At 41.8% G+C, this 18,245-nt stretch overlaps 1 protein-coding gene across 7 annotated transcripts in view; it reads right to left on the bottom strand.

The window, feature by feature from the left end:
* The window catches only part of CHID1 (chitinase domain containing 1), a 133,242-nt gene that overhangs the window by 85,337 nt on the left and 29,660 nt on the right, over positions 1-18,245 (bottom strand). For all 7 annotated transcript variants that reach the window (XR_014161116.1, XR_014161117.1, XM_081880572.1 and 4 more), the window contains exon 9: positions 1,383-1,484. Coding sequence is in view for 5 of the 7 variants with exons in the window: in XM_081880572.1 (XP_081736698.1) it covers positions 1,383-1,484 (102 nt within the window). In the remaining 2 variants the exon portion in view is untranslated. The remainder of the gene's footprint in view (positions 1-1,382; positions 1,485-18,245) is intronic.

Below are 18,245 nucleotides of genomic sequence, written 5' to 3'. Positions count from 1 at the left end.
GCTCACCCCGTATTGGGATTCGAACCGCCGACCTTCTGATCAGCAAGTCCTAGGCTCTGTGGTTTAACCCACAGCGCCACCCGCATCCCTCAGGAAGTGTAAGAACCCCTCAAAATCAGTGCCCTTTTGAAATCATTAGTTAAAATCAATGCAGTTTTGAAAGGGTCAGTCTGTCGTTTCAATTAAAAATTGCATTTAATTGTATCTGAACATAGACAAAAAACTTGAACCCAGGCACCATCACACAAAATTTTGTTACAGTATCTCAACATGAGTCCAAATGCACAGCAAACAGCTTTCTAAAATATATAGATGTACACAAAAGTAGGTCCAGCATTCTTCACACATACAGTTTTTCTATGTTCCAAACATGTCATTTTATATTTGTATTTTCAAGTACGCTTCAACCAATTCAAGTAAAGTGTTGCTGTTGTTTTTTTAAGAAAGGATCCTTGCATCCTTGACAGTTTGCCTTCTGTTGTAACATTCTCCTTGCCTCTTTTCAATATGCCTATCATTGGCGGAAGGCATCTGAAATTTTAAAAGTCCTAAAGGAAAAAAGCAGTACATTCTATGTAATATGGAATTCTGTTTGTACATTTCTTGGACAAGCCACTGGATGATTTCCCTTATCTTGTGTGCGCACTTCAAACTGACAGTCGAGATAACTAGATACAAATCCTTAAGACACCATTTGATAAAGTGGGAAGAAAATATAAGGGTGTATAGAGAGCAACTGTCAGAACTGTTTCAAAGCAAAGAGGGAGAAAACGTAAAATGCAAGATTCCTTTTTTAGTTCTTCATCCTCAGAAGCCATATTGGACAGGGATTTTAGAGGCTTATTTGCCAATCCAAGAACAGATATAAGAAAAGCTAATACAGGCAAGCAAAAAAAAAATGGTAGCCAATGGATGATATACACCTAACCAGGCATTGCCAAACTTGGCCCCCGAGCTGTTTTGGGACTACAACTCCCATCATTCCTAGCTAACAGGACCAGTGGTCAGGGATGATGGGAACTGTAGTCCCAAAACAGCTTGAGTGCCAAGTTTGGCAATGCCTGAACCATACTCATACTAGACTAACTGAAATTAACGGACAAGATACCTGTCCATTGATTTCAGTGGGTCTCCTCTTGAGTAAGGCCAATATGGTAGGTAATGCCCAATATATTTACAATGCAATCTCAAATGAAATGCTGAGGTGGGGAGAAGTATACCATAAAGAAAGATAATAATGAAGTAAAAAAATAAATAAAGCCTGGAATCTGCCCACTCCTCTTCTAAAGGGTACTGATTAATTAGTGAGCTCCAGGTATGTTTCCTGATGTCACTACTACATCCCTAAAAGCCAGTTCAGTTTTCCACTGTCATTGCCTTACCGTTGAGGTGCTGAATAATCATATGTCATGAGGCTGAAGCTGTCCACTATTGGGGCTAGCTGATCAAATTCTTTCTTTGTGAAACTTCCCAGCTGGTTGGTTCTTAGAGAGAGAGAGAGAGAGAGAGAGAGAGAGAGAGAGAGAGAGAGAGAGAGGTTTATTTATATAAGGTCGTCAGCATGCCTGGTGCTTTACAGAGTACAAGAGGACCAGTCCCTGCCCTGAGGAGCATACAGTCTTTACATTTGACACAGGGGAATCAACAGGGTAAACTGGGAACAAAGATGCAGTAGTTTCTGTTGCATAAGAACACAGTGAGAGACTGGGTTGGATCAAACCAAAGGCTCATCTAGTCCAGCATTCTGGTCTCACACTGCCCACCAGATGCCTATGGGAAGTCCACAAGCATGGGAAGTCAAATAGTATTGTCCCTCATTTATGGGCTCAGTAACAGTACAACATGGTAACTAGCAGGTTGCCAAACGTTTCACAGAAAATATGGGCTTTGAGGAGGAATTTGAAGGAAGTTTATCTCCCCCCATTTGTTCTTCACATGGGCTTTGAGGAACTCTGGAAATGGCTTTGCCCCTGGCCTAGAGACCCCCCCCCAAAATCCACTTAGGCCTAGACCCAACTGAAATTAACTGGGACATCTGTAACTCTTCTTTGGGTATGAACCAAGCTTCTAAATGTCTTGGCCAGGAAGGGTTAGAGTATTTTATGGGGAAACCAGGAACTAGAGATAATGTGCTCAAGTTCCAGAGCAACATATATTACTGGGCTTCTTGTCTGAAAATCCTGACCTTGGGTGGAAGGGGAAGTAGAAGAAAGAAGATCTGAGGACTTTGCTTCTGCACTTGGAAGTACTCTACATCCTTGTTCTAAATATTTGCACCCCTGTGATGGAATCACAATTCCCTTGCAGTAGTTAAAATACAGTGGTACCTCGGGTTACATACGCTTCAGGTTACATACGCTTCAGGTTACAGACTCTGCTAACCCAGAAATATTACCTCAGGTTAAGAACTTTGCTTCAGGATGAGAACAGAAATCGTGCTCTGGTGGTGCGGCGGCAGCAGGAGACCCCATAACTAAAGTGGTGCTTCAGGTTAAGAACAGTTTGAGGTTAAGAACGGACCTCTGGAACAAATTAAGTACTTAACCCAAGGTACCACTGTATCATGCTAGTACCATTGAAGTTAATGTTTTGTTTACCTCTGGACTAAGTTTACATTTAAATGGAAATGAATCCCAACCTTCCCCAAAGGCTCAGGATGAATCAACATTTTGAGACGTCAGAATATGATAATGTAATAAATAATACACTCTTCCAAACATCACAGTGCTAAAGGCACAAACCATAATGCTGAAACCCCAAACCCTCAATGCAAAGCATGGGAAATCTGTCAAGTGCCAGTAAAAACCCACACTGATGTCGTCCAATCAGACACTTGCATTCTGCCTTCCCCACCCAGGCCAACATAACCCATAAGACTGGTACTTTTGCCACTGCCACTTTTTTGGCTTGCTCCCGAAAAACTGTGTCGCACTGCAGCCTCAAGATGGAACTAGATGTAATGCTACTCACACACGTATTTATTTATTTATTTATTTGGTTCCAGTAATGAAATGCCTCCCATAAAATATCTTGAAGAGGTTTCACAGCGAAGACAAAAAAAAAAAATCATCAAAACAATTCCATATGTACGCAAACAAATTAAAATCCAATACAGAAACAGGGTAGGATAAAAGGTTTGTTGAAAGAAAAAATGTATTTGCTAGGTGCCAAAAAGACAACAGAAGCAATGCCTGTCAAATCTGTAATGGGAGGGAATTCCAAAGCGGAGGCGCCACAATGCTAAAGGTCCAATTCTTTACATTTGTGCAGATGGTATCTGCAGGAGACTTCTTCGGCTGATTGCAGTGATGGATATAAGGGTTGAGATAATATTTTAGATATCCCTTAGCTCAGCAGTAAATTGGCAGCCAGTGTAACTACAGTCACAGCAGTGTGAATGGCATTTTCACCGCAGAGAAAATAGCAGGCAGGGGCCACTCCATGCTTCCTGTTTGCACTGGGAGTGAAGTTTCCATTTATGTTAAAAGAAGTTTTCTTTCCAATGCAAACAGCAGGTGGGGAGGGGGAGGAATAAGAGCCACATTGGAATGCCAGCCCTGGGCAAAAATTCAAAGCCTCTTTACCCAACCCCAGACAGGGGTTTACTTATTAGAGACCCATTCATGAAATTGCTAATTGTGTGAATGGTATTGTGTCCAGTTCAGTCTCTAGGCAAACATGCACACAAACACACCGAGTAGAAATGCAACACTCTTACACGTTACCTTGTACAGCCTTGCTGCTGCACAGACAGGTGCAAGGCTTCACTGCCAGACTGTTTATTCCAAGCCAGGCCCTTCTACACCTCCACTATAAGTAGACACAAAAGTCTGCCACTTATGCTTCAGTATGTGGCTGTACTCCAGAAAAAGCCAGTGGAGACAGGGAGGGCAAGAGATGAACTTGTGGATGCTTACAGGGAAGGCACTGAAGAGCCTGTCCTGGTTAAATGGCTTGACTATGTGGGGCATCCAAGATTTCACATTTTGTCTCTATGGAAAGCATGACTAAAAGGGAACCACTTTTAGGACAACCTGTTTAAGCATAAATGGTAAAGGGACCCCTGACCATTAGGTCCAGTCGTGACTGACTCTGGGGTTGCGGTGCTCATCTCGCTTTACTGGCTGAGGGAGCCGGCATACAGCTTCCGGTTCATGTGGCCAGCATGACTAAGCCGCTTCTGGTGAACCGGAGCAGCGCACGGAAACTCCGTTTACCTTCCTGCCGGAGCGGTACCTATTTATCTACTTGCACTTTGACGTGCTTTTGAACTGCTAGGTTGGCAGGAGCTGGGACCGAGCAACGGGAGCTCACCCCGTAGCAGGGATTCGAACCGCCAACCTTCTGATCGGCAAGTCCCAGGCTCTGTGGTTTAACCCACAGCACCACCCGCGTCGAAAAAAGTTCTGTTAATTTCAGTGAAACCCACTTTTAAAGTATCTACACTGTCAGTATATTTCTAATACACAAAAATGCTATGTTCCTTGAAACTGAGCTTCTTTAAAAAAATGAAATTATCCAAGTGCATTCACAATACATTCAGAACACAATAGAAGCTAACAGACCAGAGCAGAAGCAAAGCATCGGTTTTTTACTGAATATAGAAACAGTCAGAAACTGACATTAAATTAATAGAAAACAAGCATATTACCAGCCTTCTGTTTACATACACACATTTGAATTTTTTGCCTTGTTCAATTAAAGGGTTCCAACACAGAAACCTCAGGCCTAAGCTGCTATTAAAATAAAATCTAACCCTTTGGAATCATTTAATTCTTACACAGTTCTTCTTCACAGCCAGTCTCCAGAGGTGTTAATTTAGTCATGAAGCATCATTTTAAAAAAGCGAACCAGGACAAGTGATTAACAGCGGCATTTCTAAGCACACTTTCCTCAGTGGAAGCACCACCACTGAAAACAATGAGAATGTATCCTGAATAAACATGCATAGAATTACTTGGCACATCTATCATTATTCTTGCGTAACTGGGCATGTGAGATAGGAGACAGGCAGATTACAACTGCTACAACCAGCAACTGCTTACAGAATGTCAAAACTGGATTATTAATGATAATATTTAATTACAGACGGATGGCACCTTTCCCTACTAATTGTAAAGGGTAATATAGGAAGCCCCATGCACATACATCTGTACCCACATAGGGCCCCCCTCAGAATGAAGCCAAACACATAGTAGCAGGGGTGCATGTTTGGGAGATGCAGATGTGCTTAGGGGCAGGGCCAACAGTATGAATTCTCACTACCCCCTTTATGCATTCAGTACCCATTGGTACCATATGCCTGAATAAGTCTAGTCAGTCTCCTCCTTCTGTGCAATCTGCAGACTGGATCTTAGTTTAGTTTAGGTCAGCTCCTTCTAACAGGTATCTGAAGTCAAATGTTAAATAGTGAAAACCACAGAAGAGGATCATTACAAGATAACCAGTCAACCAACAAAAACCATGGTTGTGGAGCTAAAGATTTCTTAAACATTATCAAGTATTTTTCTTCTGTATAAATATTTTTAAATGGTACAAGAAAGGTATCTGAACATGGAGATTGCAATCCATGATAGTAATTCTGGGTACATACCTATATGGTGCCTAAATGCTTTAACCCATGGAGCAAACAACAGCAGTTGGGAAAGGAAAATTTGGGGAAACAGCAGGCATGGAATAGTTAACTACCTCTTCCCACAGCACAACCTTGATCCAATCTTCAGCCTCTCAACTGGCATTCTGATCTTTAAACATACATGTCCCATGGCACATCTACTTTGGCAATAATAGGCAATACTTTGACTAATAGTAGGAAAGCTACAATATAAGCACTTGGAGCAGGATTCAACTTACCCATTCTGCTAGTGGAAGCCAGTGTAAGGACTCCTGCTAGCACAATGGAGCTTCCCCCACCCATTGGGTTGGGAGAACCCCCAAAACAACTCATGGGGGGGGGAGAAAAGGGTGACCATTCCATTGGGCAAGCAGAAAGATCATCATTAATATTCCAATTGTGACATTCAAAAGATTGTGCTGACGGATCAGTCTCGTAAGTGCTACACTGAACGATCTTTAATTACAGAAGTTGCAGTAAGAAAGAAGAAGCACTTTTGAATGAAAAGTTGGGAACAAGAATACAAGCCACTTTAAAACTAAGTGTTCCCATTTCATGGGGCCATAAACTGCACTATGATGTAGTAATCAGCCCCGAAATAAATTCAGAGAAACAGATATCTTAGCCAGTGATAGGAAAAACAATTGAGACTCCCGCTGCACCTTAAAAGCAAACAAATTTTAGGGCAGGTATATTTTTAATAGTTACAAAAGAGGCTCCAAAGCCTAGCCTCAAAATATAAATTAGTTAAATGAGAAAGGTTTGAGGGGCTGGGGAACCAGAACATTCAACCAGCTGAGGCACTGCATTAGAAGCTAAAAACCACTTATCTGCTTAAAGGGTAACACAAATGCAATTTTGCACTGTCATCTCATTGGGCTGAAAGGGTATGTGCAACAATGCTGAACTAAAAATATGTCTGAGTGACATTTTTCAGTCAGGTCAGCAAGCCCAGAATATAAAGAACATAGTGGCAACAAAGGCAATTTGCCTCTGACAAGAGTTTACCGTGCGAGTGACTACTTTCTTTTGATGTACGCTGCAGCCACCTCATGTTCCAAGAACCAATAATTTAGTTGTCATATTAAGGAGCAGCACTTTCCCAACAGGAGTTCAAACATAAATTAAAAGCAGTCACCCCTTCCGGGACTTACTTGCACCCATCAGTCTTCATAGCAGTTATCTGGCATTTGCTGCACATTTAAATGGCAAGCACTGTACGAATGCGTAAAATGAAGGGCATCTGTTATATTACAACAATCTAAGTGCCTAAAGGCAAAACAATTTCTTCCCCCAAACGTGGCAATATGCATTTGCAATGAATATATTGTTATCATTTCAGAGCGGGGGCAGGAGAGGAATATAGCTTCCTTTTATCATGCACTGCATTTTATTGTGCATTATATCACTTTACATAGGTTAGAGGAGCATAGCATTTAATGAAGCTGGGATGCATCTTTGTTAAGCCAAGGAAAATATTTTAATAAGCAACTTGTAACCTAAGTAACTCTTCCCCACCTACTTTATTATTGATTACACTAATTACTTGCAGCACACACATAAGGATCCCAGATAACTTGTTTTTCCTCTCGGTTGAAGAGAAAAAATATTTTCAATAAAGCTCATCAGATGAATCACATGAATAATGAGCTTTTATTTTAGCTCTCTGAACATTATTTTGTTGAGGCCAATACTGCCTCTAGGTGCAAAGCAAATGACGTACTCCAACTTAATATTCCCTTAAGTCAAGCATCGGAAACCTCTGGCTCTCCAAATGTTTTGATGTACTACAAATCCCATCATTGCTTGCTACTGAACATGCTGGCTGGGGCTGATGGGAGTTAGAGTCAAACAACATCTGGTAGGCCACAGGTTCCCCATCCTGGATTATGTGATTAGGATTGGCATGCTGTATTTTATTAATTACATCTGTATAGAACTCTTGAGAGTCCCATGGACTGCAAGAAAATCAAACCTATCCATTCTGAAGGAAATCAGCCCTGAGTGCTCACTGGAAGGACAGATCCTGAAGCTGAGGCTCCAATATTTTGGCCACCTCATGAGAAGAGAAGACTCCCTGGAAAAGACCCTGATGTTGGGAAAGATTGAGGGCATAAGGAGAAGGGGACGACAGAGGACGAGATGGTTGGACAGTGTTCTCGAAGATACCAACATGAGTTTGACCAAACTGTGGGAGGCAGTGGAAGATAGGAGTGCCTGGTGTGCTCTGGTTCATGGGGTCACAAAGAGTCGGACATGACTAAACGACTAAACAACAACAACAACATAGCACCTTGGAGACATTTGGGTATAAGGGGAGTTTAAAAATGTCAATACCTACATCGGCATGTGGTCTTCATGGCCAGTCTTCAGGCCAGCAGCAACAGCATAAGGACACAGTGACCACCAGTCTCTCACTTATTCAGGCAGACAGAATCAGCATGTGGTCACAATGGCCAGTGTTCAGATCAGCAGCATCACCAAGGTCACAATTGTCAGTCTTTCTCCATCAGGCATAAAGATACATTGGCCAGTCTCCCTGAGAAAACCTGAACTGTCCTTTATCTGAATTTAAGAGTGCCAAAGCTCTCACACCTAGTTCAGATCGCCTCAGTTCTTGCACCACTGGCACCCACTCTGCGCGCTTTATGTGAAGTAGCTGCCAAATGCGTAGCCAGATAGCTTAAGGACTGCTGCAAACCACCTTTGGATATGTACTGGGCTACCAAAAAAAAAAAAAAGTTATGCATACAGTGGATCACTTCAAGCTGCAGCTGGCATGCAAATAAATTAGAATTTGCCATCACACCATTGGAGAGCCATCTATATCAATCCTAAATTGTAGTGCCCTAACGAGATGGAACTTACTTAGGGAGCAGATTTGTAGAAACTGCCCAAGTAGATACACCCAGTTAATGTGTCTCTCAGCTCTCCACAAATGCCACTGCAATTAAAAGATGAGATGCTAACAAAATCTAAAGCAGGGGTTGTCAGTGCCATGCCTGTGAGTGCACATGCACCCACAAAGGCCTTCCATGGAGCCACAGGTTCCCCTCCCCTTACCCTACCGAAATTAGGCTTGTAGCCAATATAACCAGTGTGGTATGTGCTTGGCTGCAGTCGGTATGGTGCGCACAACCGTTTTTCTGGTTTGCAAATGTGTCAGGGGCCCAAAAAGTTTGGTGACCAGGTCTAAAGTGCAACCCAGCAGTCCTGGCATGGAACCCTGTGGGAAGCGGGTCAGGAACTGAGGAAAGGGAAGGATGTGAAGGCAGATGGGCCCTCCCTCTACCAACCAAGACACAGGTGGACTGAATGTCCCTTAGCACAGGACACTCAGTAAACTATGTTGAATTGAGGGAGTACCTGCTTTTCCTACTTGCCCCATCATTTCCAGCTGATTTGGGAACAGCTGCTGATCTGTTTTGATATGGTTTTAGGAGGGCTTTTAGGTATCCAGTTCAGTTTCCTTTTCTAATGCCAGTGTTAGCCCAGGGATTGAAGTTAACAATTCCTTGTGGGAACAGTATATTGCAAGTTCTTAAAGAAATGGGAGTGCCTGATCACCTCATCTGCCTCCTGAGAAATCTCTATGTGGGACAAGAAGCTACAGTTAGAACTGGATATGGAACAACTGATTGGTTCAAAATTGGGAAAGGAGTACAACAAGGCTGTATATTGTCTCCCTGCTTATTTAAATTATATGCAGAATTCATCATGTGAAAGGCTGGACTGGATGAATCCCAAGCCAGAATTAAGATTGCCGGAAGAAATATCAACAACCTCAGATATGCAGATGACTCAACATTGATGGCAGAAAGTGAAGAGGAATTAAATAACTTTTTAATGAGGGTGAAAGAGGAGAGCGCAAAATATGGTCTGAAGCTCAACATAAAAAAAATTAAGATCATGGCCACTGGTCCCATCACCTCCTGGCAAATAGAAGGGGAAGAAATGGAGGCAGTGAGAGATTTTACTTTCTTGGGCTCCATGATCACTGCAGATGGTGACAGCAGTTACGAAATTAAAAGACGCCTGCTTCTTGGGAGAAAAGCGATGACAAACCTAGACAGCATCTTAAATAGCAGAGACACCACCTTGCCAACAAAGGTCCATATAGTTAAAGCTATGGTTTTCCCAGTAGTGATGTGTGGAAGTGGGAGCTGGACCATATAGAAGGCAGATCGCTGAAGAATTGATGCTTTTGAATTATGGTGCTGGAGGAGACTCTTGAGAGTCCCATGGACTGAAAGATCCCATGGACTGCAAGTTTGACCAAACTGCAGGAGGCAGTGGAAGACAGGAGTGCCTGGCATGCTCTGGTCCACTGGGTCACGAAGAGTTGGACACGACTAAACGACTAGAAAACAACAACATTAGCATATTTACCAATGTAACAAATAGTTGGTTATTATACAGGGTTGGGAGTAGAAAAGACAACCCAGGAAGCTGATCTTAAAAGCATATGAGAAAAACTGGCTCAGACATGGCTGGTAAAATGAGAGGCAGGTGGTGGGGAAGAGAGGAAACTCTCACAGGGAATCAAACTAATCGCTTTACTGGTACCTAGCAAAAAATAATACACAATTTCAAAACAGGAAAACACTTAGTAAGGAATTTCTGCTGGGCAAATTTCATTGACCTCTGTATCTAATTGGTCTTTAAACCTGATTAGACCAACCTTATTTCTTTTCTTTTTTTTACAACTAGGGAATAATTGGATCAACCTTTTATTAACAAAGAAAACCAAGGGAATAATTAGTTTAAAGACAGAAGAGCATGTGCAGAATATGTGCTGGGCTTTTTGCACGAAAGCCAAGCAAATTCCTCTCTAAAAGTGATGCCATAAGATACAGAATGAAAAACTTGAGTCAATGGGCTTGAATAGCAAAACTATATGTGGGATACATTAAAGATACCATTATACCCTATGATGAAATATACCCTTTCACTGAAATGTTTGTGTTTTTTGAAAGTGAGGTCAAAGATTAATGCAAAAAAGGTGGGGGGTTACTGCTCAATAGGAGAGTGCAATCTTCACTTTGGAAGCAAACCACCTATGAATTATCTGACTCATGACATTCCCAGAACCCCCATTATACAGGGGACAGTTATCTGAGGGCATGCATGGTATAAAATGAGATTGCTTAATACAATGTAATAGCTCAGCAGCTTCATACATGGAATTAACCTTGCTCCTTAACTGCTGCCTGTGCCCATTTGGAGCTCATCTTAAAATTTTAAAAGAAAGATGACAATGAAACAGATCCCCTTTGGTGAAGAGGGAAGAAAAGCTCTGCATGCTACCAAGCGGATGACTTCTTTTAAGAGGCAAAGAAGCTTCCATTTCTGATATTACCCAAAAACACTTTAAAATAGTGAGCATAAAACTAAAGCAATTCAGCATGGAAGAGAAAAGAGAGAGATGAACATTACCTGCTGTTCCTCCATACAGGCTTTTAACATAATTTCAGCTGATTTTTGTCTCCTTTTTCAAACACACCTAAAGAGAAGGCCTAATTTTCTGTGAATATTCTATGCTGATTTGAAGGGTCTCATTCGTATAAGTGATTAAAGCCCATAAGCTAGCTGGTGCTTAGTTTCTCCAGCTGAAATATCCTCAGTTTATCCAGTAATCTAAAATACACATAATGTGCATACAAATTGCTGTGTGCATGCATAAAGGGACATTTCATGAGCCATAACAATCGCCATGACTCAAAGTCACCCTGCTATATATGGGTACAGCCACAGGACTGCAACCCGTTCTTCTGAATTGCATCCAGACTTAAATCTTTTTGTAAAACACTGAGGTTTTTCACAATCAAGCAATGTGTAAATTTTATGAAATAAATAAAAACAGCAGCCAAAAATACAACCATTAATGATAAGATGTAAGAGCAGCCCCACTGGACCATGCCAAAAGGTCAATTCAATCCTGCTTTCAACTTCCCACAATGCATACCCAGATTCTTCTGGAAGCCCAGAAGTGGAGCTTGAAGGCAGTAGCTATATCCTTCTGATATTCCTCAGTGGTATACTACTGCCATCTGGAGTTTCCGCACAGACATAGTGGCTGCCATTGGTAGACCTCTCCTCCATACATTTGGTCGAATTCTCTTTTAAATCTATCTAAACAAAGGGCCATCTCCACAACTTGCGGCAGTGAATTAACTAAAACAATGATGCACTGTGAGAAGTGGTCTTCTCTCCTCGCTCCTGTGCCTCCCCACCAAAAACAATCCTGACTCTGTCAAAAACTAGCCCTCAAGATCTATCCAGTCAGCACAGCTAGATATTTTGGAACACTGTGTTTATGATATTGTACACCGTGTCTGCATTTCAGTGTCGTGAAGCCACATAAGATTGTTTGAATATTACTGTATATTCCAAAAGCCATAGGCCTTAAGACTCGATATTGGTAATAAATAAAAATCATATCCATGTTGTAGAAATACATGGTGTTTATTTACTAGCTTGACGTCATTTATTCTTTTGCATCTTCTGATTCTATGGTCAATCCATTTCATTAGCTGAGCACAAGGAATTATATGTGAGAAACTTCTCTTTATCCACTACCTCCATGCCATGCATAAAGTTATAGACCTATATTATATAAAAAATAATAATAATAGTAACAATTTGTTTATACCCCACCCATCTGGCTGGGTTTCCCCAGTCACTCTGTGCGGCTCCCAATAGAATACAGTCATACCTCTTGTTGCGTTTGCTTCACATTGCGGCTTTTCGGGTTGCGAACGCAGCAAACCCGGAAGTGTATATTTCCGGGTTTCGCCACACACACGTGCGCAGAAGCGCTTGCACAGAAGCACCACTCTAGTTGTGGACTTTTCGGAATGCAAACGGCACCCCAGAACAGATCGTGTCTGCAACTCGAGGTATCACTGTATTTAAAACACGTTATCTCCCCCTCGCTCCCAAACTCAGTTATCTTTTGACTAAATGAAAAAGCTCCAAAGAGCAGGAGTGTGGCTAAGTACCTAAAAGCACATGACTCCAATTTCCATTAAAAATTTGCAGATGCTACTTTATATCTGTAGGTGTCTATACTAAGAAATTAAGGTGGTAAACAGAGGGGTCTCACCAGCACTGCAGTTCATGGTGCACTCAGTTATCCAATCTGCAAAGTTTTTAAAAAAATTAAAGAGAAGGAGTAGGAGACCCAGGGCTCAGGTCTCCTGAGTCACCCCCTAACAATGCTCCTGTGCCAAATATTTGAAGCCCTTTTTCTGGCATTCAGAAAGAATGTGTGAGGGATCAAAGTGTGGCAAACATGCAAGCCTTCCCCACCCTCCAAAACATAGATTCATAGACCTATGGGTCAGGGTGATACATTTTGGGTATACAGGCATCCCCCCCCCCCGACTTGCGCACAACCACATATACATGTGACGCTGGGGCCACCACTGGTGGTGGGCCCGTTCTTATCCCAAGACTTGGGCACCTTTGCCAAGAGAGTTTATTAAAAGCTTTTTGAAAGTCCAAGTATATACAATCTAGATATGCCATTTGCCATTTTGCTGTTCAGACTCCACAGATATCCTTCATGTGGGAGGGACAGGAAATTCAGCATTGATGGGAATTTCCCAGTAAAAGCACAGTTCTTCACTTTCTTTGAACCACACTCATCAGGACCTTCGCACATCAAGAGTTATGGATACCACATTCAATAATTATGGCAGAACACATGGTCATTACACACATAGCATGAATACAAAAACATAACCACGGTCTGGGAGGAAGAGGGCTTTTCTGTTTGTTTGTTTGTTTGTTTGTTTGTTTGTTTGTTTGTTTGACTTTCAAAAGCCATCAACAGGCAGTAGAATTGCTGCTCATCTCATTAAACTGAGAAAAGCTAACAATCTGATAAAGTTTATTTTGCTGAGACTGCATAGCTTTAATGTGCTTTCTTCAAAGTTGTGAGGTGTACAAAAGGTAGAGATAAAAGACAGCTGCTGAATTTTAACTTTCAACAATACTTGTCCCGCTCCCCCCCCCAAAAAAATCCACAAACGATTGTTTTGCTCAATCAATAAGCCCCCCCCCCCATCTTACAAATGCTTTCCTATAGTGAGGACAGCACTACAGTCAAACTAAAGCGCTGCAGGTGTGATGAGACTGAACATCTACCTACTTGAAGGCTGCATTTCCAGGATACAGTGGTACCTCAGATTACCGTACATATGCTTCAGGTTACAGACTCCGCTAACCCAGAAATAGTGCTTCAGGTAAAGAACTTTGCTTCAGGATGAGAACAGAAATCGTGCTGCGGCGGCGCAGCGGCAGCAGGAGGCCCCATTAGCTAAAGTGGTGCTTCAGGTTAAGAACAGTTTCAGGTTAAGTATGGACCTCCGGAACGAATTAAGTACTTAACCTGAGGTACCACTGTACTACTTGTGCTTCTTTCCAAATGGAGGAAGCCTTTTCAGTGAAACCAACAAGCCGTAGAAAGTTTTTATTGCAGGTTACTGGAAATGTTCTGATAGACAAGGAGAGTAGTAAGTTATATCATTGCTTTTAATAGCCAAGCAAATATTACTGTTTTACTGCTTGTCTGCAAGTGGGTTCACCCTTGAGGGCAATAAAAATCCCTATAAAAGAAACACAGACTACCTGTCCTCATCTGTGATGTTATTTATGATGTTCACTCAATTGAAAGCAGCCTTTAATGTCACTGCTTTCTAAATAAACGTATCGTCAACACTTGCTAACATCCAGTATATATCACAAGAAGTAGATACCTCTTTCCTGAATTGCTGGGATGAGTTGCAGAATACTCCAGCAAGTTCTGGTTCAGTGCTCCAATTCTCTCTCCTAATAAGTGGTGTGCTGTATCAGGCACTCAAAATCTCCATGGTACTATTTACTGGACAACACCTACAACAGAGTTGACATACGTCCAGTTTCTGCCCGAAATGTCCTCTTTCTCAGCGTAAAAATTCCTGTCCATAGGATTTTTTAAAGTAGGCAAAATGTCTGTGTTTTTTTATTTACGTGTGGCAACACAGTCTTGCGCCCATAGCTTAGTTGTAGAGTACATGCTTCACATGCAGAAAGACCCAGGTTCAATTTCTGGTAGCGGCAAGCCCTCTCTGAAACTTGGAAGAATCACTGATGGACAGTAGAGACAATGGTTAACTAGGGGTGTGTGTGTGTGTGTGTGTGTGTGTGTGAGTGAGTGAGTGAGTGAGAGAGAGAGAGAGAGAGAGAGAGAGATACAGTGATAAGCTATGTAACCTCTTTTTCTTTTCTCCTCCTAAAATGAAGTTTTCAGCTCGGATTATTTTGACATGCTGGGATCACCCAGGAAGGCTGAAGAATGAGAAAGTGTATATGTTTACATGTTTACTTTTGTATAAGGGACACGGGTGGCGCTGTGGGTTAAACCACAGAGCCTAGGACTTGCCGATCAGAAGGTCGGTGGTTCGAATCCCCGCGACGGGGTGAGCTTCCATTGCTCGGTCCCTGCTCCTGCCAACCTAGCAGTTCAAAAGCACGTCAAAGTGCAAGTAGATAAATAGGTACTGCTCCGGCGGGAAGGTAAACGGCGTTTCTGTGCGCTGCTCTGGTTCTCCAAAAGTGGCTTAGTCATGCTGGCCACATGACCCGGAAGCTGTACGCCGGCTCCCTCGGCCAATAAAGCGAAATGAGCGCCACAACCCCAGAGCGGTCACGACTGGACCTAATGGTCAGGGGTCCCTTTACCTTTACCTTTTTCTCATAGGCATAGGTGGGAATGTGAACTTCTAAAGCCTACATATAGTACGGGTATTTAAAATGAGAGTCGTCATAGCGAAGTCGGCAAACGTGTTCTCATTTTCGCTCTTCAAAATATGGCAACCCTAACCTACAATACATTCTAGCTGCAATGCTAGAATGCAGATGAAGCTGAACTCCAACTCCCATCTGCCCTAGTCAGCTTTGTCAATGGTCAGGGATGATAGAAGTCATGGTCCTACAACATGTGGAGGGCACCACGTTGGCTATTCCTGGGATAATACATCACTTTCCCCAGGTATTTCTTCTTGCTCCCCTCCACAGTATTTCTAGATGCAGCACCCTAAAACTCTCCCAGGGGAAGTCAATGAGAGCTGTCAACATCTATGGGAGTGAAGGTGGTAAGACACCAAAGGGCCCTGGAGAAAAGGCCCTTTCTGTATGTGCAACTGCTTATCCTGTACATTGAAAACTGGCACATCAGGGAAAAGCTTTCTCCCCACCATTCTAGTTTTCACACTCTAAAGTCATGTGAAACCCGCACTTGCTATTTGAAGTGGTACACGCCAGGAACAGGTTTACCATCTCACCTGTCATTTATGACAACTAGGCCCAAGAGATACACTGGAGTGCCATTTATATATGCAGTACTATCGACTTCATAGGGCTGCTGTGAGAAGAGAAAATCTGCAAAGCCCTTCAAACAATGCCGTATGCTAATTTTGTGTTTTGCATATTGTAAATTAATGCTAAATTGTGGTAGTGAGTTGCCCAAGGCCACACAGTGAATCACTTGTTCAGCAGAGATTAGAATTGGCACTTCTCAGTTTTTTAATTATGTCAGATTTCTGTATTCCACCTTTCCATCAAAAACAATCACATGTCTAAGGCCAGGACTGAATCCACTATAAACATTGGTTATTCCACCAATTATGCCTACACTGAATTCACTCAGCGTAAAAGCCTTGTGGAAGAACCTGCAAAGGTAACACAGTTTTGATACTTTCCAGTTTCCCTCAATGTGCCTTTAGTGGAATTTAATGAAATACATTGCATTTTCCAGATGTTAATTACTCCCGCGTCCCCCTTAAGTACCAGTATTTTTCAAGCCCTTATACTCTTCCTTTAACATAGCATTTTTCATCAATTTGATCTTAATGTGAACTGAATTGGTATGACAGCAACCCATTAAAAAAGAGCATCAAACTATGCTCTTCCTTTTAGGTTTTAATCAGGGCAGAACAAAAAGGGAGCACTGTTTTAGCCACTGGGGGTCCTGCTCAAAAGGGTGATATTTTGCAAAATAGTCTCAGTCTACCTTATCAGACTTCTACCAGATATGGAGTCTACAAATGTTATTTGATTCTTTGCCATATCATTTTCTATGCCTTTTGCTGAATGGCTGATTAAATCTACTCCAAGTCCAACACATGAAGGATATTAGATTATTAAAAGTACACTTTCCATCATTTGTAAAGGTTAGACCCAAATTGATTCTAAAGTGACAATGAATAAAGATGACATAGTATTAAATATGCCAATGAAAAGCAGATTCCAGCAGGAGCTCTGTAATTCTATGAATCTAATTTACCACATATTGCCAGTCTAGCACTTAAAAAAAAATATCAAAGAGACAAATGAGAATTTTTATGGATTCCGCCTACAAGGCAGGAGGAAGTCCTTTCAAGCCAGTCAGCTAAACCATAGTTCAAGATGCTGGGTGTGAAGAGTGCTTTCATTGTATGAGAAACAAGCGCCTCAGTTTTGAATCTATGTAGTGCCAACATGTGTGGCATTTTACAGAACAACATGAACAAAAAACACAGGTCTGTACCAAGAAGTTCATGATCAGAGCTGTCACGCATGCTACAATTCTGCAGGAGGAAAAATATGCAACGTGTTCATAACTCAGCTCCTTGAAAACGTCACCTTTCATACATGCAAGACAGTTCCTAACCCTTACAGTTGCAACAAATATGCTTGAACATATATGGGTGGGCATTGCCAGCTGAAATCTCGGGGGGGGGGGCAGACAAACAATCAGGGGAGAGGCTAAATTAGCCTTCAGTGCTCCATGTTCTTCTCTACTATGAAACTGTACATGTTTATGCAAATAATAATAATATCAAATAAATTGCGTGAAGTCAGAAATTAGGAAAATATACTTGATTTTCATGATTTATACTGACTGTGCTATTCTGCCTTTCTTGGTACAGTATTTGGATTACCTGGGTGCCTCTCCCCGTGCACAACCCACATCACCCCCAAATCTGCATCAGTGGGTTGGAAGAACCCCCAGAACAAATTAAGAGAGCACGCAGGAGGGGAATAGCGTTCTTTTGTGCAAGGGGAAATCTTCATGCTAAGAAGATGTTCCCCTTAGCATGCAGTGATTACACTTTAATCCAATTATGATAAATCTAATGGGCTGGAAATCAGATTATATTGCCACAGTGGTTTCCACTGGCCTTAAACATGGCAGAATTCAGAACTATTTGTCATTCCCTGTCCCCTCTAATTTCAGTATAATGCACTTCGGGGGAAGTGCTCAAAAATATGCTCGAGACCAAGAAGCTGCTTATGGATTTCCAAAAGGCCCTTATGCGGAGATCCACAAAAGAATATTCATTCTTAGTAATAATGTACTCTGCAGGGCAGCTATTGCTCTGTAAAAGTCACTTCATTTGAGCTGGCTTGTCCACAATTGTCCACTGAAAAATACATCTACGTACCAAATCATGTATAGCAATTCTAGCCAATTCTATTGAGTCAAGGGGGCAAGAGAATATTAAATTTGTGAAATTGCCTACATTCTACTTAACATTCAAAATATATAAATGCATTTTGCAAAGTCTATTGTTTGCTGCAATTATCCTAGATCTTGAAAAGAATG

The sequence above is a fragment of the Podarcis erhardii genome, assembly GCF_964252035.2.
Source record: "Podarcis erhardii genome assembly, chromosome: 1".
In the NCBI taxonomy this organism is placed as follows: Eukaryota; Metazoa; Chordata; class Lepidosauria; order Squamata; family Lacertidae; genus Podarcis; species Podarcis erhardii.
This window is presented reverse-complemented; position numbering and strand designations above follow the sequence as displayed.